The sequence below is a fragment of the Hermetia illucens genome, chromosome 4 (genome assembly GCF_905115235.1).
Source record: "Hermetia illucens chromosome 4, iHerIll2.2.curated.20191125, whole genome shotgun sequence".
NCBI classification, from domain to species: Eukaryota; Metazoa; Arthropoda; class Insecta; order Diptera; family Stratiomyidae; genus Hermetia; species Hermetia illucens.
In genome coordinates this window covers 15,292,791-15,319,170 of record NC_051852.1, presented here as the reverse complement: position 1 = coordinate 15,319,170, position 26,380 = coordinate 15,292,791, and the positions used below count along the sequence as shown (strand labels likewise).

The window sequence follows — 26,380 nt, the reverse complement described above, 5'->3', positions numbered from 1 at the left end:
GAATGTTCCTAAGAATTTTTGGCCACTACATGAAGAGGGATGATTCCGTAGCTCACATAAGAATGAAATCTAAGTGGTGCAGAAAATCTATAAGGGCAATATTTATGGTAAAAAAGAAGACGAGGCAGACCCTGCCTAAGATAGAACGACGGCCTAGGCCAGGACGCCAGACAGTTTTAGGGATATCGGATTGGTGGATCTCAGCGCAAAACCGGGATTTTGGAGCTCCTTATTAAGGCAGGCCTAGACCGGATACCGGTTGTTGCGCCGTTGATGATGATGATGAATTGTCAAGGAAATTCAAATTTGTGTGGTTAATCGCGTCCGGAGCGTCATGTCAACGAGATGGAAATACGGGTTCCATATGTTCTGATATTCGTCAAGGCGTTCCATTACCATGTCGTCAGTTTGGTTGAAAGGGGTCCCGTCTGTTGAGATTCTGGTAGAAGACAGATACTTCCAACGACCGCGTGATATTGCTAATTGAATAGTTCATAGTCCATTGTGATTGGTAATTTTATAAACCTATGGGAGACAATGCATCGCCTGAGTGCACGCTAGACCTAGAACCTATTCTACCTTTTGAACGCCTGGTAACCAGCTGCTAGGCACAATTGATTTACCGAGAGGTCGGTGGTCCCCTCCTTCCAAAATGAAGGAAATGTGGTACGTGCATGATTGTTTGAACTCTAACAAGGAATTGAGCTTTGAATTAATAGCAGAAACTCTGATTATAACGAAAACAACCGTTTATTGCAGTTTTACCCATTTTTTTTAAATTAACAGAGATGGGAATCTTCAAAAAACTAACTCAAGGAGGAAGGAATAACCACGTCCTACCCCTTCCCCTATCGATAGGCTTGCCTCTAAGTACCAGATGCTTTCCAATGCTTATGGCATACACAGTGGACGGAGTGCGCGGAAAATCTAGAGTCCTGTGCTGACAGGTCATTGTCAATTTGCTCCATTGTATCCAATCAATAGATTGGGCGATAAGGTGCTGATGTACTAATCATAAATATAGTATATTCGTCTCGAGCGCCGCGGATAACGTGCCCTCTTCACAATCCTTTACCTTCCATGCTGTTGATTATCTACATGCAGATATCCTAGTGGCCTCTGTGGGTACTGTGTGCATAAGCGACCATTGATAAACGTGGCACTCACGTATGTATATCGCATTTATTATAGATCCCAGGTTTCTTTCTCGGAAATTGTATGAACTTCCAATATTCGCAGGTACCACATCCGGTTTTGCGAATTCTCCGAGCCGAGCATGTCCTTTGATATTCATCGTTCTACTGTAAGCTCAGGAGACAAGACATTTAAATGCCCAGCTAAGATTTGTGGGGCACGTCCTCTCGCGTCAAACGGAGGAATATAATATCTGTATATGTGAGTTTCTTGCTGAAAAACCTGCCCTCTGCCTCGTCGAGGTTTGTTTTCGCGGATGGCCGCTTTGCAGTAATTGAGGTTGACTTGTATCAACCTAATTTGCGATGTATCCATTCACCTTTTGCAGCCCGCAATGTATTTTTGCATAACACATCTGGGTGCACATCTGCCTTAAAGACTTTTCAATTTGATTCAACAATTTATTGACGATTAAAGCTTGAATTTCATGAATTCCATAAGAACATAGCTAACAATTCGCTCATAAATTTGGTGAGTTCTGAATTTTCCACAATCCATTTGAGAATGGCGGTGTATGACGCTTTACCTCCTTTAGAGGTGATGATCACCTCAAATTGTATTCTTCTTCGATCTTTCCTTTTCTTAGTTGTCACCTATCTCCAGACTTCCGCACCCTCCATATGGAATCATCAGTTTTCCTTGGACACTGCAGCTATGCGCATTTTGCCAACAATTTCACCAGTTTTTTCTTCTATTTCATTTTCTTGGGAGTTGGAAATGCCGAAGGGATCGAAATTATCGACAGTGATAAATAGAAATAACTATCCGCTGTCTGGAGCGCTAGTCCGACTGAGTGCACCAAGAAGATCCAATAAGATACAAAGCGTGATTCTTAAAAAAAGCAATGAGCATAAAAATGAAATAGGCTACGTTCAACCTGCCCCGAGAGAACAACGCCTTCCACCTCTGAAATTAATCCAGCTTCTTCTCCCCCTCATACGGGTAAACAATAAGAGATCACCTGATGTAGTTTTCACTACAGATTGAAGCATGCAAACTCCTCTGTTATACGACACTATTATACTCCATCCTTTTTTCAGCTCCAAAAGTTATCATCAATTACTTTGGTAGTAAACATTAACAATGTTTAATGAAGGAGTGCCTATAGAAAATCCTCTCTCAAATTTCATGTTGAAAAGCGACTTCAGGATATTAGAATTTATGCAGACGCTTAATAAGGAACGTGATGTATTCTAGAGAAATCCAAAAGATCAAAATATTTTCAATCATTAGCAAATACATTATTTATTATTGTTAAAATTTAAGTGGTTACAAATGAGAACATAGAATAGCGTAAAATTAAAAGAAGAAGGCAAATGTGATAAGTTATTTTAGGATTAGTTCTTTGCATTCTTAAGTCCTTTATCCCTTTAAACTTGTCATTCCGGCTCGCATAATCTCATCCACTAGTAGCAAGTTGCTAGCAATTACAGAGCAGGAATTCAATATTTGCTTCTTCACGATATAATTATCATAGACGCCCATATCAACAGGTTTCATAGGTTCACCCGTTGACAAATCCAATCCTATTGGATCCGGATTCAAGCGGTCCTCTTCCGTCAATTTCACGATAGTGTCTTGCACATCGTAACCACTATTCACCGCCAGGGTTTTTGGAATAACTAAAAGGGCTTCAGCGAATGCTTGAATGCCTAAGCGAACTTTTCCCTTTACTTCATCCTTGAACTGCATAAGTTTGTTGTATGCACGGATTTCAAATGCTCCAGCACCTGGGACAATCGCTTTATCCTCAATCGCGTTGTTGATTGCGCGAAGTCCATCGCGAATGGCGTCCTTGATTTGAGCCAATGTGTGCTTATTAGGTCCTTTCATGAGAATGGTGACTGATTGGGGGTTTTTGCACTGCTCTACGAAAGTATATTTAGTTTCTCCCAGAACATGCTCGTAAACTAGTCCAGCATATCTGAAATAACAAAAGCGAAGTTTATTAATTTCTTAATAGTCCGAATGCTACGGCAATAATCTTACCCAAGATGTGATTCATTCAAATCATCAAAGGAATTCATAGCAATACCGCCACATGCCAACGCCAAACGCTCCATATTCCTCCGCTTGGCTCTGCGCAACGCCATAATGCCTTCCTTCGCCAACATATCCAAAGATGTTGGGTCGATACCCTTCTGATTGATAACAACAAATGATTTGTCGGTACCGTCGCATAGTTTCCTCTTCAATTCGATGACTTTCTTCACACGCAAATCAATGAATTCGCGTTCGGCCAATACGAGCTTCTCCCGCTCTTCAGCAGTTTTGTAGAAGAAACCTGAATTCACTTCTGATTTCTCGTATTCCATTGAGACATTGCAAGTCAAAATGTAAGCATTTTCCAAGCGTTTAGGCATGTCAGGATGACGTGAACCGTGATCCATTACAATACCGCGGATCAAACTTGTATCAGTAGCGGTTTTGTGTTGCATCTCCATGATTTCAATCATATGCAAATCAACTTGTTTGCCCTCTTGGCGAATTGCCAACACGGCGTTTACACAGACATTTGTCAAGAGATCTGCTAATCCAGTATGTACTTTAGTTCGGAGACTCGTTCGTGCTATGTCCGAAAGGCTTTTCTCATCGATTTCAATGGGGATTTTCATGCCATCTAAGATTTCTAGAGACTTGACGCGAGCTTTGTCGACACCCTCGGTGAGGATACGTGGATGTAAGCCTTCGGTTAAGAAAATGTCAGCCTGTTTAAGTAGTTCGCCAATCAGCAAAACAGTAGACGTAGTTCCGTCGCCAGTCATATCATCCTGAGCTGTGCTGGCACGGGCAATCATCGAGGCTGTAGGATGTTGAATTTGCATCTCATGCAGGAGAACGTTGCCATCTTTGGTTATTTTAATATCTCCAGCTCCGGACACTAACCTGTTGGAGAGAAGAATTTTAGTTTTATACAGCGCTGATCTAAAAATAACTTTTTTAAAGTATACTAAAATGAAGGTAATTCTATTTAATACTTTTGTGGGGATCAGTAACTGAACTTAATTTGAATAAAATAATTGTTTATTTTGCCTCAATCAGAAAAACGTTCTGCATTCGGCGACTGCAGCGAGAAGAAAGGGTAGACTCGTGGTCAGATCCAGTGGCGCAGCCTTACCGCTAAATCCAACAATTTTCTCAGGGTTTCTGCGAAGTTCCGAAGGGTAACTCCCTCAGCTGGGCAAGTCGAACGCGCCGTTCGCGCTTTCCCCGGGAGTATTTATCTTCCGGAAAAGAGATTTCAGGCGAGCTATCGAGACGAAGGTAAAGTGGTGTGGATCTCGCTCAAGGACTCTTTGAGGTCCGACATGCCATGTACTATCTGGCCCAAGATTTAAAGTCCTTGTTCATGGACGACCAGAAATATTTCGCAATGACTAACCCGTTCCTTTTCTGGATGTCAGATGCGCCAGATCGTGAGCGGTTTAAATACTCGCTTACGGAAAGCTGTCAGAATGTATGGCCTTGGTCCCTTTTCTGAAGTCTGTAAAGGTCGAGTCGAAAATGGGAAACTTCCTGAAAGTGTATTTGAAGTTACTCCTCGGGGAGTGAAGAACTGCATTGTCCTTTTGCGCCTTCGCAATTGCGGGGAAATCGATTGTGGCGGGGATCTTGACCTCTTCAATGTGTGACAAAGCGTCAACAACTACGTTGTCTTTTCCAGACACGTATTGGATGTCGAAGGTGAACTGGCTTATGAAGCTCAGGAGACTGAGTTGACGAGGAGATGCTTTGTTGGCCTGTGGTGCGTGAACACTGTGAACGACCTGCCTTTTAGGGAATAGCGAGTATTTTATAGCGAGGTACGCGGCTTACAACTCACGATTGTAGGTACTTTAGTTCCGTTGGGCGCGTTTCAACTGTTTTGAGAAGAAGCTCAACAGCTGCCAGCTTTGGCTAACCTTTTGGTGGAGTGCTGCACCTATGGCGATGGCTTAGACATCGACGAAAACGGCTAGCGGTATTGAGGGAATGGCAGTAGCATGGCGTGGCGTTGTTTGATTGACTCAAATGCCACTAAATAAGTCGGCTGTCTTTGATTTTCCGCCCGTAAATATAGTTGTCAAGGATCGATTGATGATGGGCGTACCCGGGCAAGAAATGACGGTAGAAGTTTAGCATGCCCAAGAACCTTCTCAGATCCTTAAGAGTTTTGGAAAACGGAATGCTTGCAATCGCTTGCACCTTGTCCGGGTCTGGACGGACGCCATCATATTGTGGCCGAAAAATCTCACCTGCCTTTGGAGAAATTTACAGTTTTCAACGTTGAGAGCAAGACCAGCCTCAAGAAGACATTGAAAAATGCACTCGAGGTGCGCTATATGCTCAGCTTTTGAAGAGGAAGGGACCAGAACATCATCCATGTAAACCAATTTAGGTTTGGTAGAACAGAGTGCATGAATCTCTGAAATGTTTGTGCCGTATTGCACATTCCAAAAGTTATCCTGGTAAACTCGCAGAGTCAGCAAAGTGTGCATATTGCCGTTTTCGGAGTGACTTCAAGAGCTAGTGGTGGCATTAGCTAGGTCCATCATAGAAAAAATACAGCTACCAGCAAGAGAATGCGCAAAAACATGGATGAGCGGTATGAGATATCGCTTCGGAATAGTCTGAGCATTTAGGCGTCTATAGTCGCCACAAGATCTCCTTTCGCCGATTGGTTTAGTTGTGGAGTGGCGGAGACCAATAGCTGTCTGAGGGTTTGCATACACCTTGCTTGAGGAGCTCTTCAAAATTTTCCGCACAACAGCGAGCTTCTGTGGTAGTAGTGGACGCACCTTAGAGAAGATTGCAGAGCCGGTGGTGTTTATATTGTGCCAAACATCATGCTTTACTGGCTCCGAACGCTGGAGTTGCCAATTTCTTCAAAATTGATGGATAGATATAATATTGCAATAGTGAATTAAGCGGAAAAATCTAACCTTTTTATAGGCCATTTACTTGCCATAAAAATAGCTTAACTTCGCTTACAACTAAGGAAAAAGAAGAGTCAAGATACCCAAACTGCAGGGCGCTGTAGGACCGAGATAATCTGAAAGTAAAAGTAGCTGTCGAGCTCCGTGAGAAGGAGACTTTACACGCAATATAATATCCGAGAAGGCAGAACTGTCCATCAGGCAATTACAAAGTTTGGAAAGTGTACATATACCAAGGAAGATTCGGTGTTGTTGGAGAGAAGAAAAATAAAATTGAGAATGTGAAACGAGGAAGGATAATCTACACAGGAAAAGTTCTTTTTAAAAAAGATTTGTCGGGAGAACTAAATTAACGAAGAGGGGATCGAAACGAAGTTTGTGATCGAAGAATGCACACAGGTCTTGAAAGGAGCTTAGTTATTATAGGAGTTATCCACCAAGAGATTAGAAAAAGAATGTTGGGAGAGAGAGGGTTTAAACTTTACATATGTCCAGAAATTTCAAAAAATAGAATTTTTTACAGATTATTTTTCTCTACAGTTTGAGGCTTAATTCTGCGAAAACCAATTGCAAAAATTCTCCATAGATCGAAAGGGAATATCCATCCAATGAAAATTTGATACACGTAGAGTCCTTTATTTGAAACGACTGAGTTTTTTGATTGATTAATTAATCAATTAATTGCGGACAAGGAAAGTGCGCAATACGAAGTGGAAATGGGAGATTACACGAAATTTTACAAAATAAATAAAAAAAAATTAGTTTTGTTTTAACACTTTTTTTATAGTACGTCGAGCCAGATCCTTGATATTTTGATTTAAAAATTGTATGAAAATAATTGAAGCGCAAAATTTATGTCGTAAGAGACGAACTTTTTTAAATGCTAAATTTTTCGAAATTTACAATTCTGGCTCGACCGACTAACATATAACTCCAACTTAATTGATTATTTAGGTTGATTAAGAAAAGAGCATCCCAATTGATTTACACTAAGGCTTGGTTGAGAGCATCAGTTGGAGCTGCGTAAATTGAACTTAGCTGGTTTTTGCGCAAGGTTGGATTTGATCAGACAGAGCTTCGCTTAAAATTCAAGTCCGGGATAGTGAACATTAACTTTGACATTCGGCAATGTGCGAGAAAATAGAAGTATCGCTCGAAAAAACCGGAAAAGAACCTGCACAACATTCCTTTCCTCAAGGATTTCGAATGAATTCTGTCGCGTACATTAAAATTATAGACAATTGTGAAACCATGATTTGATAGGGTACGTGAAGGCTGACCATACATATTGCAGAAGAATTCTATCCCTTTACACAAAGCGATGGCGACATAAGATTGAATGACCAAAATTTTCGTGACTACATCATATTGAACTCATCGACACTAGGCTCCTAAGACCGTAACCGGCGGACCTCCTAACCCCCATACTCGTAGAAATCAAATGAGAAATGTTGCAAAAATAAAGGAAATAAAAAAAAATTCAACCAAACAAGCGGGACGGAGGCAAATCTCCGAAATACTGAGAGCCAAGTGATTACATGCAAAAAGGGAGAGCAAATACTCCCTCGTGAGGAGCAGGAAACTATCAAAGACCTTGACATCAGGCAGATGTGTAAGGGATGGACTGCGAAACTTGTGTTGACCAGGATACGCTTTCGACCAGGTCATATACTGGTCCACTGCGCGACGGAACACACTGTAGAGTGATTTATAACCATAGTTCCTAAATTGCCAGGCTGGGAAGGAGCAGAATTGTCAACATGTGCTGGGGATGATATAACAGGAGCACAGTGACACTTTCTCTCCCGAGAGCCGAAACAATAGAGACGGAAGATCTAATGGACCACATAATGGATCACAATGAAGATCTCCATACGCGATTAGAGATATCTCCCAACACTGCTTGCAAGTTCTGTGTGGAGTGTGATGAAACCGCTATACACGCTCTGGGAGTGTCCGACACTTGTACACAGTAAATCGAGGCATCTGGGAGAACACTTAATACCAGATGCAAAGTTGAAAGATGTGGAAGTAGGGAATATACTAAAATTTCTAATGGTTACAGCTTGCTTGAGATACTATGATTAATAGGTACACTATCACCATTAAAAGGGGCACAATATTTCGCACGACTTCCCCGTATCAGAATAATAATAAATACTTTCGATTCCGGAACCTCGGAAATCTTCACCCGTTCTTCATATCAGACTTATCGATCCGAGTAAGTAAGGAGACTGCTTTTATTGCGGTAAACCTAAAACCTTCAAATTCCCTTCCCTTTCCCCGGCATCCTTCCCCTCTCCATTCATATATTCACCATTACTCTAGCTTCTTTAGTTCGCCTGCTATGTCGTGATGAATAGACGTGCGTTGGTGGTACTCGTCACGAAAATAGCAGCGCCCGAATCCGTAAAGATCGGCGTTTAGCAGTTCGAATATTGGCCTCGGAACTGGGTATGAACCGTGAAACAGTCAGACAAATTTTAACGAACGATTTCGGGATGAAAAAGTTGCGCGCGAAGATGGTTCCAGAAAACCTTTCTGAGGAGCAAAAGCAGCATCGAATGACCGTCGCAGAATACTGTTTGGAACAAGTGGAAAACGATCGCGCGCTGCTTGATCGATATATGTCACCCTGTGACTTTCTTTTTGTTCCCTAGAACAAAATCGGTGGTTTAAGGAACCCATTTTGGGTCAATTATGGACATCCAAGCGGCCGTGACGAAAGTACTCGCGGACATCCCAGTCGAAGCGTTCCAGAAATGTTAAGAAGCGTGGAAAACGCACTGGAATCACTGTATAGCTACCCAATTGGACTACTTTGAAGGGAATGGCAGAGTTGTAGAATAATTTTTGAATGTACGGTTTTTATGGAATCAGTCTCATTGATCGGATTGAGTCACAAGCCTCGGAGAAATGCTAGGGTGTCCACCTCAGTCGACGCGGCAGGACGGGCCCCAGTCCTGTCGAGAAATGGGCAAGGGTTCTTGACGCATGGACGGCGTCAGGATGTAAGCAACTTAGTCCGCACACAACGAACAAAACAAATACGTGTCTGCACGCTAAATGTTGGTACCCTAACTGGAAAGACGGAGGAACTCGCAAGAGCCCTTCGGAAAAGGTGCATTGACATCTGCGCTCTGCAAGAAACCCGATGGTCTGGTGCCAAAAGCTGCGACATTGAACGCAAACGCGGTAAAAATGGCTACAAATTTCTCTATTTTGGTAACCCACACACTCAATATGGTGTTGGCATTGCCATCTCAGAGGGTTTCCGTGATGACATTAAAGAAGTCGAACGATTTGATGATCGGCTGATGAAGCACACCATTATATCAGCTGATCGCACTATTCACTTCTTCACCGCGTATGCACCACAGACAGGTCGACCTGATGCCGAGAAAGATGCCTTCTGGCAACTTCTCGATGAAAAGACTTGTCACGTGCCTGCTGACGATTACATAATCATTGCCGGCGACCTTAATGGTCATGTGGGTGAAAAGGCAGACGGTAACAGGTGCCATGGGGGAAAGGGGTTCGGAGCGCGCAATGAAGGTGGCGAACGTATAATCGATTTGCGGACACCCATGACCTTGTACTTATGAATACATGGTTCATCAAACGATTGTCTCATCTTCCCACATTTTATAGTGGGAATAATAAAACGCAAATCAACTATATTCTCATAAGACGCCAACACTTTACCACTGTCACTGATTGCAAAGTCGTTCCCTATGAGACCATCGCACCTCAACATCGGCCGTTGATTGCCGTCCTGCGAATTAAGCCACCGATAAAACAGCGTGAGGAACGCACTGGCCCTCGGCGCATTAAATGGTGGCGATTTGGTGAGAAGAAAGAAGAAACGGTCTCACTCATACGATTGCCAACCATTACGAATGTGGAAGAATCATGGAACCAAATGAAAGACACGATCCACAAAGCGGCCTCTGCAACCCTCGGGGTCACCAAGCCGGGTAAGCGGTACATCAACCGAGATACTTGGCTTTGGAATGATGATGTTGAAATGAAGGTCCGTGAAAAGAAACGCCTCTACCACAAATTTCTCGACGATAAAACGCCTGCTAATTGGCAAATTTATAAGAATGCCAACCGGGAAGCAAAGAAAGCGGTCGCTGTCACCCGAGCGAACCATTTCAAAAATCTTTACGATAAACTGGACACTCGGGATGGCGAGAGAGATCTGTATCGACTAGCTAAAAGCCGTGATAAACGCACACAGGATATCGAACACTTCTGTTGTGTTAATGACAAGAACGGTACTTTGCTTACCAACCGTCGAGCCGCAACGGATAGATGGCGAGAATACTTCGAGCAGATTTCAACTGAAGAATTTGCTCATCCTCCACTTCCACAATCATTGCCGACATTTGGAGCAGTTCCACCAGTCAGCGCAACTGAAGTCGAGGAGGCAATAAAACAAATGAAATCGGGGAAAGCAACAGGACCTGACGACATCGCATCTGAGCTCTGGAAAGCGAAGAGCTGGGATCCAACACTGTGGCTCAGTGAATTCTTTAACCGGGTTATTCAGGAAGGAAGAACACCATCTGACTGGCAAGAAAGTACCACTGTTCCAATATGGAAAAAGAAAGGTAGCCCAGCAGAATGTTCAAATTACCGTCCGATCCGGTTACTTTCCCATACCATGAAGATTTTTGAACGCATTCTTGACAACCGTATTCGCGAAATCGTTGAAATAACAGTGATTCAAGCCGGATTTGTCAAGAACTGCGACACTACTGACGCAATACACGCTGCGCGGTTACTCTTGGAGAAACACCGTGAGAAGCATCGCCCTCTTTACATTGCCTTTCTGGATCTAGAGAAAGCGTTTGACCGTGTACCACACGAACTCATCTGGTATGCTTTACGACAACACTTCGTGCCAGAAGAACTCGTGCGCTGGGTTCAATTGCTCTACCACGATCCGAAAAGTAAAGTTCGAAGTTTGGCGGATGTATCAAAACCGCTTCTTGTCTCTGTTGGAGTTCATCAAGGAAGTGCCCTCTCACCACTCCTCTTTGTCCTTGTTATGGACACCGTCACACGGGATATCCAACGTCCAGCGCCCTACACATTGCTTTATGCAGATGATGTTTTCCTAGCATCTGATAGCAAAAATGATCTCGAGCAACTTGTTCAAAAATGGAATGATCGCCTCATGCAACACGGTCTCAGATTGAATTTAAACAAAACTGAATTTTTGACGGCCGATCCCCATGAAACAGGCACAATCACTGTCAGCGGCAGTGATCTGCCCAGAACTGAGCGATTTAAATACCTCGGATCAGCGCTATCAGCCAATGGAGAGCTGCGTTATGAAATTGCTTCACGCATTAACGCAACCTGGATGAAGTGGCGCTCCACAACTGGTGTCCTTTGTGGTCGACGTATCAACGAACGTCTCAAATCTAAAATTTACCGCAATGTTGTCCGTCCAGTCGCTCTCTATGGTTCTGAGTGTTGGCCGACCATAAAAGACAATGAACGGCGTCTTGCGGTAATGGAGACGAAGATGCTACGTTGGACTAGTGGCGTCACACGTTTAGATCACATCCGAAATGAGGATATCCGCGATCGTTATGGGGTTGCACCGATCGTGGAAAAGTTGCGAGAGAGGCGTCGATGGTATGGTCACGCAATTCGTGCAAACGAGAATTCACTTGCAAAGATTGGTCTGAACATCGAAGTCGATGGTAAACGACCAAAAGGCAGACCTAAGCAACGGTGGCTTGATACGCTGGATGGGGATTTGAAAGCCGCGAGATTGCACCCAGATCAGGCATTCGATAGAGCCAAATGGCGAAGCCGATCACGACGAGCCGACCCCGCTTGTGAACGGGACAAAGGCTGAAGAAAAAGAAGAAGAAAGCGCCTGTCAGTAAATGAGATGACTAAAGTTAACCACTTACTAACAGACTGCTGCGCGAAAGAAGGCAGTTGGGTGGTAACAAATTCGGCAGCTGCGGAGGCTCCCGAAGAGCACACAGCCCATCATGATATCTGCGGTTTCAGGGACTCTGAGCCGCCACCGCGGAGAAAAATCCATGAGGTTCACGTGCGATCCATGGTTGGCGAGGTGTCTCGCGACAACTCAAGCCAGATGAATCAGCTGCCACAGATGGTGGCATCATTAACCGCTAACTTTTCTGAGTTGGCAGAGGCTTCGGTGCTTTGCGTTCGGGAAGTAGGACTAGGTCGAGATCAAGATCCGCACCAGCAGCAGCCCGGGGGATACTAGTAACATCGTAGCTAGCGGATCAACTCTAAATACACATTTCGGGAGGTTCTTCGGATCTCAGTAAATACTGCCGACCTCAGACAAGGGACTAAGGCCATATATTCCGGTCAATTCCCGAAAGGAAATATATTACCCCATTCACGATCTGAATAGGTTAGTCACCGCGAAGTATTTCTGACGGTCCATAAACAACGACATTAATTCTTGGGCAAGACAGTGCATTGTATGCCAGAAGTGCAAAACAACAAAGCATGTGAGGAAAGAAGTAGGAGTATTCCCTCGGTGCAGCAAGCGTTTCCACACAATCCACCTTGATATCATTAGCCTTATTCGAGACTCGTACGGTTTCAGGTATTGCCTCAAAATTATCGATAAGCTCACGCGGTAACCTGAGGCAATACCTCTGAAACGGCGCATTACATTGTGCAGGGGCCTTAGAGAGAATGGATTCCACGCTTTGGTGTGCAGGCAATTATAATCATCGAGCAGGGAATGCGTTGAAGTTCACCGTCAGCTTGTGTGATCTCAAAGGACACCACAAATTCAACATATACACAAATTGTACCAATTTCTACGACCTAGTAAATGTTCAAAGGCGACTTCTTCGGTAGAGCCCTGGTTCTGGGTATCTGCCTGAATGCACTAAGAACGATTTGGTGGTCATATGACCCAAGGTGGTTGTAGTTGCGAAAATTTTCAAAAACCACCAGCCAAGTTTAAATGTATAATTTCAAGTTCGACAAATGACAATTGCGACAGTTTTTCCGCATATTATATGTCTTTTACTCTCCTAAAGTTAATATTAATGATAATTTGCTGAAACCCTTGGGTGCCGTGAGAGGAAAACTAGACTCTGCATGTTTTCCAACATTATTTTTTTTCTTGTTGTACACTTGAAAATATTCAAATTATGCAAACTTGTCTATAGATAATTTTGTCAGGATCGCAGGTTTTGAAAATGACTCAATCATGCAGGAAAATCAGGCGTGTGATGCCTCTAACCTTCCCAACATAACCTCTAAACGCATCTGTTCGTTCATCACTAAAAGTTTCAATGAACACCAAAAATTTCACACCTGGAATTCTTTAGCAAGCGCTGTCAGTGCAAAGAGAATCCAGACAATAACTCACGACTACCCCATAGCAGTTTTCTTTTAAATTTTCCAACTTACATTTTCATTGTCCCCTTCGGGCCCAAGTTGGTCTTCATGACATCTTGCAGTCCTTTACCGGCCGAAATATTGATCGCCAAAGCTTGTGCGGCACGGGCAAATTCGGCTTTTGGATTCAATAAACTTATCGATGCCATTTTATATTGTAGATTTCAGTCACAAATTTTATCGAAAACCAATTGTAAAAAAACAATTCCGAACGTTCTAGCAACACACGCCCGCGACGGAACAAATCGAGCAACGATGACGAATGTGCACAATAGAAATGTCAGTTTGGAAGAATGTGACTGCCACAAACTGAAGAGAACAAATGCGAGAGCGGGCGAATGTCAAAACAAAATTGGTCGAAAATTAGACCTTCTCTCGGGAAAAATTAATCCTGTTTTCCAATCGACCATTCATGATAATCTTGCTTTAATTTTGGAAAATGTCTTATCAGAGATAAATTTATCAAAGTCAATATCCAGTTGTAAATAAGGTATGCATGGTTGCATCCATCTCAGCTAGCTTGTTGTCGTAATTTTATCGGCTGATTCCATTTGCGTGAAATGTCTCCACGCATCAGCTCACGCAATTGACTTTTGTCAACTTTGTAGGTGAACTTTGCCGACGGTAAGTATTTTGCACAGATTTTTATTATATCACTTTTTGCATATTCATATTATTTGAATACCATCTTTGTAGGTGTTTTTTGTATCATTTCGAATGTCTTGTATCGATTAACATTGAAATTCAGGGGAGTTCTGCATTTACTACGAATCGAAAACAAATAGCAAGAATTTGTTATCAGCTTCCTCTGTGTAGGAGAAATTTTCTTTTTATAAATACCTCAAAAGCTCAACTTATACAGTAAAATTCGCACCGGCTGTTATCATATCTATATTTTTATACGGAAAAACGTAATATGCTTATTTATAACGAATAAAACAGAATGTTCAAAGTGTTACTTTTCAGAAACTGGAATTTGGCAGCGTTCGTGTGATATCGCACTGATAAAAGGCCACCTCAGGATAACCCGGCGGCAAACATCTCGGCAAAATGGCATCGATAGCGAAAGTGGGGAAGATTTCCAACTTATTCCATATTACAACACGGTAAGTTTATCATCATGTGTTTTATGGCTGATGGTTATGTTTTGAAGTGGGAGACGGAATGGGGAATGTAGTTATGCTTTGCATTCATTTGACCTTCGTAGGACAAACAAGAAATATTGCTCTGGAATGGGAGTTGAACACGTTTGAGATGTTTCAGTCCTATCGTATCGATAGTAAGCTGGTCATCAGCTAGTCACTTTCCTTTTAGTTATAACATTTTTTTTCTGGTGATCATTCTTAAACTTTATTGAAAACGAATTCAATTTGTCCCACAGAAACGAAGCCAAAAGGCAGCAGGACACTCAAATGGTAGTCGGTTTTTCTAGTGAAAAGATAACGGAAAGATTTTCTTTTTTAAGCTACGTTTTTTAATTTGTACAAGTATTGTATTTCTGTGGACAGTTCTTCCCTTTCTCGAGCTTCTTTCCGCGGAGGAAAAGAATAGTTGATTCCCGAAATATGGTACTTGCTCAAATAACGAAAAATGTAGCCGAAAAAAGAAGAAGATAAACACAAAACCTTATTAAAATCGGTTTACTGCCTGTCTTTCTTTTTTTTTTGTTGAGGAGGTGGAAATCTTCAAAAAGACACTGGTCTGGACACAACCAGCGTGTGGGATTTTTACCCACTAAAACCACCCCCGACTCCCTCCCTGCCCCGCGGAACCACCATAAGGTATTACATCACGGGGCGGAGTCAGCTCACTCTAGCTTTGTCACCTTTCTTCTATACGCGGCGCACGTGACCGCGTTTTTCTCCTTTCCTCTGCTTTTCGCAGTTTATTTTGGGATAGATGCGATCATGGAGTTTACCGCATCCCAATTCTCTTGATGTGCTAGCATTTTCGGCACCAGATTTTCTGGTACCAGCACCTCCCCTAGAGTCTCCTCTACATTCCTCCTTTCTTCCACAAATCTCGGACAGTGGAAGAATACATGCTCTGGGTCCTCTGGGACTCCATTGCAATTTGGACAATCGGGTGAGGTCTCCAATTTAAACCTGTGAAGGTATTGGAGATATCCTCCGTGCCCCGTGAGAAACTGGGTGAGATTATAATTAATCTCACCGTGTCGTCTCTCCAACCACTTCTTGATGGAAGGAATGAGCCTGTGCGTCCACCGGCCCTTTCTCGAGCGTTCCCACCGCTCTTGCCATATATTAATGGATAGCTCCCTTTCAGTCTTCTTCGTCCGCGATGAGGAAGAGGTTGGCTTTGCATTGTATATGTTCGCCATCTCATCTGCCAAGATGTCAATCGGCATCATTCCAGAGATGACGAATGCTGCATCATCTGACACAGTCCTGAAGGCAGAGCATACCCTCAGGGCTGTCCTCCTGTAGACTGAACTCAGTTTGGTAGCGTTCCCTGACATCCACAACGCCTCCCTCCAAACTGGGGTTGCATAGAGCAAGATCGAGGTCACCACCCTGGCTATAAGCAACCTAGAGGTATGCCGTGGCCCTCCAATGTTCGGCATCATCCTTGCCAGGGCCATATTTGCAGTGGATGATTTGTCGCAAACATACCGCACATGTTGCTTATAGCTAAGCTTCCTGTCTATCACCACTCCCAAGTATTTGATGGTCGACTTGGAAGTGATGATATGATTCCCGATTCTAATACAGGCGTAATTTCTCTTCCGGCGCTTAGTGATGAGGACCGCTTCTGTTTTTTCCTCCGCAAGTGTCAGACCAGAGCTCTTTAGTCAACTTTTAACAGTACCGATTGCCTCACTTGAGTATAACTCAGCATCTTCGAGATGCTTTGCGATAACAACCAGCGCTATGTCGTCAGCGTAACCCACCAGTGTGGCCTCCCCCGGAAGGGGAAGATTAAATACATCGTTGTACATGATGTTCCACAGCAGCGGGCCCAATACGGAGCCCTGCGGGACACCCGCGGAAACAACGTATTCCTGGGGTCCGTCATCGGTGTCATACCAGAGCCTCCTTTCAGTTAAATAACTATCGACGATAGCAGCGATATAGGCGGGAATACCAATCTTCGCTAAAGATTTAACCACCTCCGCCTTTTTTTCTCTTAGGCGCCTGCTGATTATTTACAGGATCCCCCTCTTTTTCACGTACTCGCTTATTTCGATGGTAGTACGGTTAGGCGTCACTTGGGTCGCTTGTGATACTGTTGGCACAGCGGGGTTCGGCGTGTTCTTATTATTCTTTTCCTCCATCTGTGATCTATTGTAGAGCACTCTAATAGCCCTCACCATATTCTTTATGGCTTGGTGCACGTTGTGCTTGTCCTTGATAAACTCGGACAGCTCAACTATTTTTGCCCCAAGCTGGGTGAAGGGTAATTCCTCCAGATCGGGACTCTGTTCCCTATAAGTCCCGGCAGGGTTACCCCTTTTACACGGTCCTTCACTTTTGGCGTTTATTGACCTTGCTTGTACTTTGTCCTTCATCGTCTTTGGCATTGGTGGAGATCTCAAAGTTGATGAACTTCTTTTGAATGGGTCTCTTCCTTGTTCCTGGAGCACCTCCTGCTGTCGAGCATCTTGAACATGTGCGCTGGGTGTTGTCACGGTTTTTGTTGTCCAAAAAGCTGCTTTTAGTTGATCTTTGTTTGGTCTTGTTATTGGTGTTCTCGGTAAAGTCGTACTTCGCTTGAATACCTCCTTCTCCAGATCCAAATCACTTGTAGCATTATATGCCAAGGTGGCCAAGTTGTCCACCTCCGAGGCACTGCGGCCAAGGGATATCGACGACCGGGAGCCCGCTTGCTCACTCCCAAAAGCCGCCGGTACTGGGGTTCCGAGCCCCTGCACCGTAAGTTTCCTCCTTCTCTCGTCTTCCATGGTGGTTTTATGTTCTGGGTATCCTTCCCATAGCCATTTTGGTCCGCGCACCAGAGATGAGCAAACACTAGCCCATGCACAGTCAGAAAAGTGCATGAACACATATTTACACATCAATAGGTATGCCCCAATCCGCCAGCTGGGGTCGCGCCTGATGGGAGATCTGGCCACTCCTCACAGGCTGTCTGTTTGTCCGTCACACGCATTTTTCTCGGAGACGGTTATAGCGATTAACACCAAATTTGGTAGAAAGGTGGGAACTGTGAACGCTCACGCATACAGTGAATTACATCCTTTTACGTCGAATTTAAGGGGGGGTCCCCATACATGCAAAAGGGGGGTGTAAAATTTTTTTTCATCAAATATAGTCATGTGGGGTATCAAATTAAAGGTCTCGATTAGTACTTTTCAAAGCCGGTCTTAGTTTTGACATTCGTTGGAAGGGTGGGGAGCGCGGGGGGTTGGAAGTGATCACTTCTTTAAGGGGGCCATTCTCAGAAACTACCAAACTGAAAAATCTGAAAAAAATCAGGAGGCTGCCACTATATGGTGCCTGGGTTCCGAAATACCTTCCATGCCGATATCTGTTTAAATAAAGTTAATAATAGTATATTACTACAAGTTTTTGTAATTGGTTAGAAACCCCCCTTAAGTTCATCCTAGTACCATGAAATTTTGCAGTGATATAGGCTATAATATAGAGCATGATCTTACCAAGTTTGGTGGAAATCGCACTATTACTAACAAAGTTATAATACCTCAAATTTGCTGCTTCTTCGAAAATTGAAGACTATGAATGTCAATATCACCCGAAAGTGGATACTCTCACATAATGTATGGATACATTACGTGCTACTTACTAAGAAATACACAAAACCTTTCCCGACTTGTTTTCTTTTTATAGCAGGGCACATTTTTAATTTTTGCTCTTTAGCGTCTGCTCCTAGGCTCCCCGCGAGCATTGTTTTCAATTATCTTTCAAGCGATTATTGGGTTCCGCTATCGTTTTCCCTTGAATATTTTTTGAAGAGTTTTAAGTGATATGTTCTTTGTACTTAGCTGGGCTCACTCGGGGTCTTAAAGTTCTATTTCCAGACCTATGCACCTTCTCCTCTGTGAAATGGAGCCTATCGGAAGTAGGCGTGCAACTGGTATGGACCTCATGTCATGGGAAACGGAATTTGAATGTGTACAACCGAGACTCCCGACAGACAAGGGGACTTCGAAATTTTGTGTCAACAACTCTATGCAATCCAGGAGAGACTTCCTAAAGGTATCACTTTGATCGAGATGGGTGATCTGAATGCCAAGAGGCTCTGATAACACTTGCTCGTATATGTTTGGGGGTAATGATAATGGTGAGAGGTTTGCGGCTTTCTGTAACTTAAGCAATTGATTTAGGAGTTATCTTGTGGATGTGCGAAATAAGTGGCGATGATATGGGTTTCGAACGAATTCATCCCTTGATGGTAACTTGCTATTGCTTGCAGACTACGTTAGCGTCTTGTCGCAGGGGTTTAGAGCCTTGACTTCCGAAACGCAATATGGTCCGCTTTCGTGGTTCAGTTTCCTCATGTAGTGAGAAAACATTGCTGACCGAACCAATCCCCTGAGAATATTGATGGGCATTGGATTGATTGTGCCGATCGGAGGGGTATTTGCATGCTCCCTGCCATGACAAAGATATTAGCTGGAATATCCTGGAATGTATCAAAGAACACATCGGAAGCCTGGTCGAGGTTTCCGTTTCGGATCCTTTACACTGACCACATTAACGCCCTCAAACTTGGAACAGTGTTTATCGGTAATGCTCTACGTAAGTAGAAGCACCATTGTCAAAGCGACATATGACGGCGCAAAATGGAATTTAAAATCCAAAAGGGTCTACGGCAGTGTTGTGTTTTGTCATGATACATTTTTTCTTCTCGTTATCGGTTACGTTTTTCATGCTCTGTGAGCTGGAGAACATGGAAGGCTTCAATGAACGATATTTGTTTTGCTCAAACATCTCGGCTACGCTCTGTTCTGCTTTCTCCCTCACCGGGTGGCGAAGATCATCTAAATGGCTTGAATTTGAAAAAGGAGACAAGCAGAGTCCGACTGAAGATAAACTTTAACAAAACTTTTAATTATTCGGTTTCAATTTTTGAACCGGGCTTGGCATTACCGATCCCTAATCTGGCCATTAGGTATTGTTTTTGTCTTTCTTCAAGGTCGTCCTCATATATTTCAGAGATCAACTTCACCGGCTTCCGTCATGCCAGGCCATATACCAACATTCGCAAACTTGAATTATTAATGATTGATCAGTCGCTCGAAAGAGTGAGTTGTTAGTGGTCGATCTTCTTCGTTCGTCGATGCAATTAAAACGTCATCGATCCGGAAATCAGAAAACAAATCTTCGCGAAGTTTTACCGATGGCATGGCGAAGGGCATGACCATAAATTCTTACAGACGGATGGACTCTTCGTAGCATCCTCAGGTGCGACTGGCATCTGATGATATGATCTTGTCAGATCCAGCGTCAGAGAAGTTGGGCGGGGGAGGAAACTTGTCAGGAATTTTCAAAACATTCATTTCCCGATTTCCAGTATAGGCCGTCTTTGGATACCAAGTGAAAAGGACAGCTCATGGACCGTTTGCAGATCTGTAAATCCCGCCAGAAGCTCAATATCTCTCTTGAATTAAGCTGGTTTCGCTAGTTATAGTAATTTTACTCGTTGTGCAACTCGAAGATCTTCCATAACGATGTGGTGACGTAAATTGTGACGGCTTTGAGATGTGGTTAAATTTTTTCGGGAGGTCCTGATACTCTGCGTTATATCTACAATAATACAGAGTAGCGTTACTGGATCACACAGGCTCTTGCTGCAGATGTTGACCAGATCGCCATAATATTTCAGTAGAACAGCGCTGATAGAAGGTGATGTTTACAATCATTCAAAAGATATTGAAGGCCACCGTCGAGACCTACAAGTTTTTCTCTGTAGATATTGATATGATTATTGTTTCCTGCAAACAATTCTAATTTAACGAATGTACCAGTTCTCCTATCTGCGATAATGAGAATGATTTTCGTATTTACATCTTCTTCCATTGCCTCAGTCTTGTGCGCCCATTTGCCGGACTTTGGGGAATTGGATTTTTTTCATCGAAACGCGAGTTTTTAACGCGTGGATGAGTAAGTTGAAATGAAATGTATGAGTCCTGGTAACAATCAATCAAAGATACACCCTAGATTGTTTATGAGTGCGGTGACCTGAGAGATTTCATTCGAAAAGGCCGCATAGCGACTGTATGAAAGGTACTTTCCAAGGCTCTTCATAATTCATAATCTTACTGAATTATGAACACAGAATGGCTTCAATTTATTGACATTTAAAGAGTTCTCATCGACTAAAAATTATATTAAAATGTATGTATGAGACTTGAGGGTGCGATGGTCGAATTGATTGCGTGTCATCCTCTCGATCTCATTGCCTTAGATTTTATTCCCGATTCGTCATGTGTGTTTTTGTTTGTCAACATGTTTTCCTCCTCTTTTATTATTAATTCGACTTGGCTGATTATTTCTACTTTGGAAATTTTGGTTGATGCTATAGCAAAATTGTGTCATTTCGAAAGAACTTTTATGGCTGTGTCGTTAATGTTTTGATTATACAATTTCTTGACTGCCAGATTCGGTGACGGTAGGGGTAGGTATCAGTGGCCACTCCGAGGAGCCCGATTAAGGTGTGGTTCGCCGTTTTGACGCCACAAACTCCTGAACCGTGACTGCTGTTATGGGAGCGGGGAAGCAGAGTTTAGCCGGCCCCCGGATCTTCAGAGCCAGCCCGTAGCATTCACGAAAGAAAGCAGCTCTCCAACCCTGCAGCTAGAAATCTCTCTGAGGTCCCCAAAGAATGGTTTACCCAGTGCCCATAGCCTGACTCTAGCTAGAGCTGGACAATCACAGAGAGAGTGCATGAGGGTTTCCCTTCCTTCTCCGCAGCTTCGGCAGTGTGAATTGTAGGGTATGCCGAGCCTTGCGGCATGGTCCCCTATGGGCCAGTGCCCCATGCAGACCGCCATAATCTTGAATGCATTTGCACGTGTCTGGCGCAGAAGCTCTCGTGATTGGGCTATGTTATAAGCGGACCAAATTCTCCTTGATTTGGCACAGCTTGTAAACCTTCGCCATCTTAGACCCGCGGCTGCTAGGTAGTGCGAGTAGACTCGGCTCCCGACAGCCGCCAGTGAAACACCGACTGTATTCACCGAAGAGCTGCCAAGAGCAGAGCCTCGCCTGGCCAATCCGTCAGCCCGCGTATTCTCCTCTATGTTCCCATGCCCGGGAACCCAGAGGAGGGTGACCTTGAGCGTTCCGCTCAGACGGTTCAGCGCGTCACTGCACTGCCCCACCAGCCTGGAAAATGTCGTCGCTGAGTGCAATGCCTTGATGGCCGCTGGGCTGTCGGTCAGAATGGCTATGTTACGCTTGGGGCTCGAATCTTGCTCTTGCCATCGACAGACTTCGAATATCGCCAGTACTTCCGCCTGGATTATACTGGCGAAAACTGGGAGACCAGACGACTTGCATACACTGTGTGAATTCGCCACAGGCCATCTTTGATCCGTCGGTAAAGAATACTGAGTAATAACCTTGCAACACGCCGCCGGTCTTCCACTTTGCCCTGGTTGGAAAGTCCACAGCAAAGTTTCTCGTGAAGTTCAGCTTGGGTGTGGCATAGTCCGTGGGGAATGCACAGATTTCCCGGAGTACTTCGTCTAGGATGTTGCTGTGGCCGTATGGCTTCGCTGCCCAGCATCCGGACTCACGTAGTCTGACGGCACTGCACGTTGTAACATATTTAATGTGGAGGTCTAGGTGGAGGAGATGCAGGAGCACATTAAGAGCATCTGCCAGGCAGGACTTCACAGCCCCAGTAGCACGCGGTTCTTTGAATCCGTACGTTAGGATCGGACGCACTACAGCGGTGTACATCCAGAAAACCACCCTCGGCCGGAGACCCCATTTCATTGTAAAGGTTCTCTTGCATAGAAGGCTATACAGGCCTTCCTAACCCTCAGTTCTATGTCCAATTTAGCTTTGGATCCAGGATTACACCCAGACACTTTACATTAAAGGAAAGAACCAATATTTGTTCGTTCAGCCGTGGTAGATGGAATTATGGTATCCTTGAAATGGTGGTGAATAACATCAGTTGCGTTTTGGTTGAGTTTATGCTGAGTGCGGTTGTTGCGGCCCAAAGGCACACTTTTCGCAACGCTCCTTCCATGATGTCGCTCATAAAGGACGGAAATATTGCTGATAGTAATATCACCAAGTCATCTTCATACGCCACCACCTTCACCACAGTTCTGGTCAAGTGGTTGCCTCACAGATCCGTTTGTATTATCCGGGTACTTAGCATGGATATAATCCAATGCGTGAGATACCCCTCCAATCCAATACCGGTCAAGGCTTCCTTGATGGCGTTGGTACTAACGTTGATAAAAGCTCCCTCTATATCCAAGAAGGCAGCTAGGGTATACTGCTTGTACTGGTCAAAAGTTCTTCACGGGCTCATGACCGCACCTGCTCGCTTTTCGTATGAAAACCACTTATGCGCGTCTCCAGGACTGTGGTACGTATCCTAAATAGATGCAGCTCCGGTAAATCTCAACAAGCCACGGCACAATCCTTTCCTGCTGCTTCTGTAGCATGACTGGCATTATGTCATCTGGGCTTGAAGATTTATATGCGGAGAGCTGTTTATAGCCCAGCCGATCTTATCCTCGGTAATTACCGATTTGATAGTCTCGTACAGTTCGGGTGGCCGCAAACCCTCCAAGCAAGGTTCTGACTCACAGTCCTCCTCGCTGGCGGGAAAGTGCGTTTGAACCAGCAGCTCCAAGGCTTCGCTAGAAGATTCCGTCCAGGTGATATTTTGTTGAATTTCATTTTCTGTGTTTGTCAATGAGCTTGACCTGTCTGGTCGTGTTTGATCCGATGTTATTGTGTTTGATTGAAAGGTTTAAGCAATGATGAACAACCCAACCGCAGCAACATTTCACATAGATAATGTAGTATAAAATAGGATTTTAAACTATTATGGCCAACAAAGCTGTTCGCACTTCAGATTTGAGTTGTTATGAAGGGCTTGCTGCATGAAATTAATAGATAGACTTTCTAATCTCTCCTTTCGCCTAAGCTATATATCCAATGTTTTTTCACGACCTGGTGCTCTGTTATTATCTCTAAAATATTTCTCTAATATTATGTTTCTTCCCCTTTTAGTGGAATATCCGTATCAGCAGCACTGAATCGCGATGCAGATTCATGGCTAAGCAAATTACTCGTTCGAAAAATCGAACCAACAAAGGAGTCACATAGTCGCATGCTCAGTGACAAAGAAATCATTTATGCATTACACACGCACAACGTACGTCCCGATTCGATTGAGAAATACTTAATAAACTAGTAAGTGAAAGCTTGGCAGCAAACAAAATTACCGAAAACGAAGAATTGTATTATATGAAAACTAATTGTTATAGCAAACAAACTGTTGATATAATAAATTCCAAAAAAGATCATTTCTCATGCAACTTAATAGGATCGTGGACAGTACAAGTCGGCGATATGGATCAAGTTGTTCATTTATGGAAATATACAGGTGGTTTTGAGATGATCGATCAAGCCAAGCATGATTTGTGGAATGACAAGGTGCGACGCATGAAAATTTGTACGGCTCCCTCGGTTTATGACTATATTTCATCCGTTTCAGATTTATATGGGTTTAATGAAGGAGCGTGGAAACTATCTCAGGTCTAGACATTTACAATACTTACTGGCCTTCAGCTATTGGCCTCAAATTCAACCACGTGAAGGTCATAACATTTACGAAATGCGGTACATTTGTTTCTCACCTTATACGCGAGTAAAAAAGAAAATATTTTAAACCATGCAAAACAATTTGTAGATCATATCGACTAAAACCTGGAACCATGATTGAATGGGGAAATAACTGGGCTCGAGCAATCAATCATAGGAAGAGTAATAATGAAGCGTTCGCCGGGTTCTTTTCGCAAATAGGAAGATTGTACAATGTACATCATGTGTGGTGTAAGTCGTAGTTCAAATTAATATGAATTAGGGTCCAGGATTGAGCTGGAATGATATATTGATTTTGTTCTAGGTTATAAATCTCTCAAGGATCGTAAAGAGACACGTGAAGCTGCCTGGCGTTCACCCGGTTGGGATGAATGCGTTGCCTACACAGTTCCTTTGATCAGGGAAATGCATTGTCGTATTTTGGTACCTACTGATTTTTCGCCAACCCAATAATTTTTCATTTTCTGCACATAATTATTTTTACTCGTAAATAAGTAAAAAGTTGGAGCAATTTGAATATTTTTTACTTGCGTAGTTGAAAAGCGCACGCAAATCTATGTATGTATTTTAGATTTTTTTTTCTTGCAACTTATTATTGTTGAGATTATGTTTAATAAGAGATGATTTTATTAAGTCATAGAGGTAGAAGTAAAAGCTTGCATTAGCGTTGTGTTCGAAATTGTCGTTGAAAACGAAAAACTTATCCATGATTACCATGAAAATTGGATGTAGTCAACTTTTGAAAAACAACATTTATTGTGTTTATAGTTGAACTTGAAATTGCTGTGTACATTTAAAATTGTTTAATTATATGAAAAAGATTGTACAATAAAAATAATTTTCTATATGGCTAAAAGTGCTTAATTTAATGTCATTCAAGGTTTGGATTTTCGCTGTAAACAATCATAGAAATTCGTGAGTAACCACTGAAAGCTTTAAAGCGAAGGGTCACGTCGCTTTGTGACCGCATTCGTAATAGATAGGCTGGATTTCACCATCGGAACCGGTGGATTTTATTGTACAAGATGTCTCAAAATAAATTCCGGATTGCAATGGTGGTGAATATTTTCTTTGAACTATGTCACAGAAAGTGGTTTATTAACGTAGACTTTATATTCGAGGAAACCCCACAAGAAAAAATCTATAGGAGGACTATGTGGAATTCAATTTATGTCACCTCTTCTGGAGATTATTTTGCCTGTAAAAGTTTCACAAACTCGTGGCAGAGACATAATGGACATGTATGATGTTGCTCCACCCTGCTTGAATCATGTACTTTGGTTATAGTCAGAAAAATTCTGCAATCCAAAGAACAAAAATTCATCTAGCATCTTCACATAACACTCTAAATTGTAAGTGCATTTCCCACGTTTATCTTCAAAAAACTAAAGGCCGATATTTCCTCGCACTTTTGGAAAGAGAAGCAGTTTCCGAGAAAAAGATGTCGGTAACCGTTCGAAAGCGCTCAATTGCCTGATTTTATAGCCTATGATGAATGCATCCCGGGTTTTAATTCTTGCATCATTTCAATTCTATAAGGGTGCAACTTTAGATCTTGGTGTAGTGATGATCTATGCACGTTTAAAGCATTTGTACGCTTCCGAATGCTTAGGTGGAGATCATCACGAACAGACTGATTAGTCTGTTCCACTTTTTCTTTCGCTTCGCGAAAAATGTTAGCTTATCACCAAAAAGAAAATAACAGTTGGAGTTGTGGTGTCTCCCTAGGGTTAGATGATGATATATAGGCATATTTTGTTGCAGGTGGGCAGCTAGTATCCACTGCAGATCTTCCGCTTTGCGACTCGTAGAATTCATCAACAAATAGTTACTCATACGTTGCGGCATCATACAATAAATCCGAGGGCGTTAAGGTGTGAATTCTAGTACTTACCGCCGCTTATATTCTCAGAGTTGATCGTTTTTTTGCTGTAAATCGAATAGTCTTTTATCGTTTTGCGTCTTTTTCAGTCTTTATCTCGTTGAGTAGCCCAGTCCGCTAGTCTAAATCGAATTCACCATTTTTGTCGCTCAATTCTCGACAGTTTA

The 26,380-nt window shown here is 43.1% G+C and overlaps 2 protein-coding genes and 1 long non-coding RNA gene across 3 annotated transcripts; 2 read left to right on the top strand and 1 right to left on the bottom strand.

Moving 5' to 3' along the window:
• Positions 1 to 1,075: 1,075 nt before the first annotated feature.
• Positions 1,076 to 2,357, top strand: LOC119653881. The gene is made up of 3 exons (XR_005249771.1): positions 1,076 to 1,167; positions 1,240 to 1,395; positions 2,235 to 2,357. It is a non-coding gene; the product is annotated as an uncharacterized LOC119653881 (long non-coding RNA).
• A 56-nt stretch (positions 2,358 to 2,413) lies between these two features.
• On the bottom strand, positions 2,414 to 13,684 carry LOC119653879 (T-complex protein 1 subunit zeta). The gene is made up of 3 exons (XM_038058995.1): positions 13,548 to 13,684; positions 3,184 to 4,080; positions 2,414 to 3,118 (listed from the first exon to the last, which is right to left on the bottom strand). Exons 1-3 carry the CDS (start codon positions 13,682 to 13,684, stop codon positions 2,557 to 2,559), a joined length of 1,596 nt encoding a protein of 531 aa, XP_037914923.1. The 3' UTR covers positions 2,414 to 2,556.
• A 307-nt stretch (positions 13,685 to 13,991) lies between these two features.
• LOC119653880 (protein NipSnap) lies at positions 13,992 to 25,176 on the top strand. The gene is made up of 8 exons (XM_038058997.1): positions 13,992 to 14,159; positions 14,232 to 14,446; positions 14,502 to 14,641; positions 23,738 to 23,920; positions 23,995 to 24,163; positions 24,225 to 24,349; positions 24,420 to 24,562; positions 24,636 to 25,176. The coding sequence occupies exons 3-8, from the start codon at positions 14,586 to 14,588 to the stop codon at positions 24,782 to 24,784; spliced, it is 825 nt and encodes a 274-aa protein (XP_037914925.1). The 5' UTR covers positions 13,992 to 14,159; positions 14,232 to 14,446; positions 14,502 to 14,585; the 3' UTR covers positions 24,785 to 25,176.
• Positions 25,177 to 26,380: the final 1,204 nt, after the last annotated feature.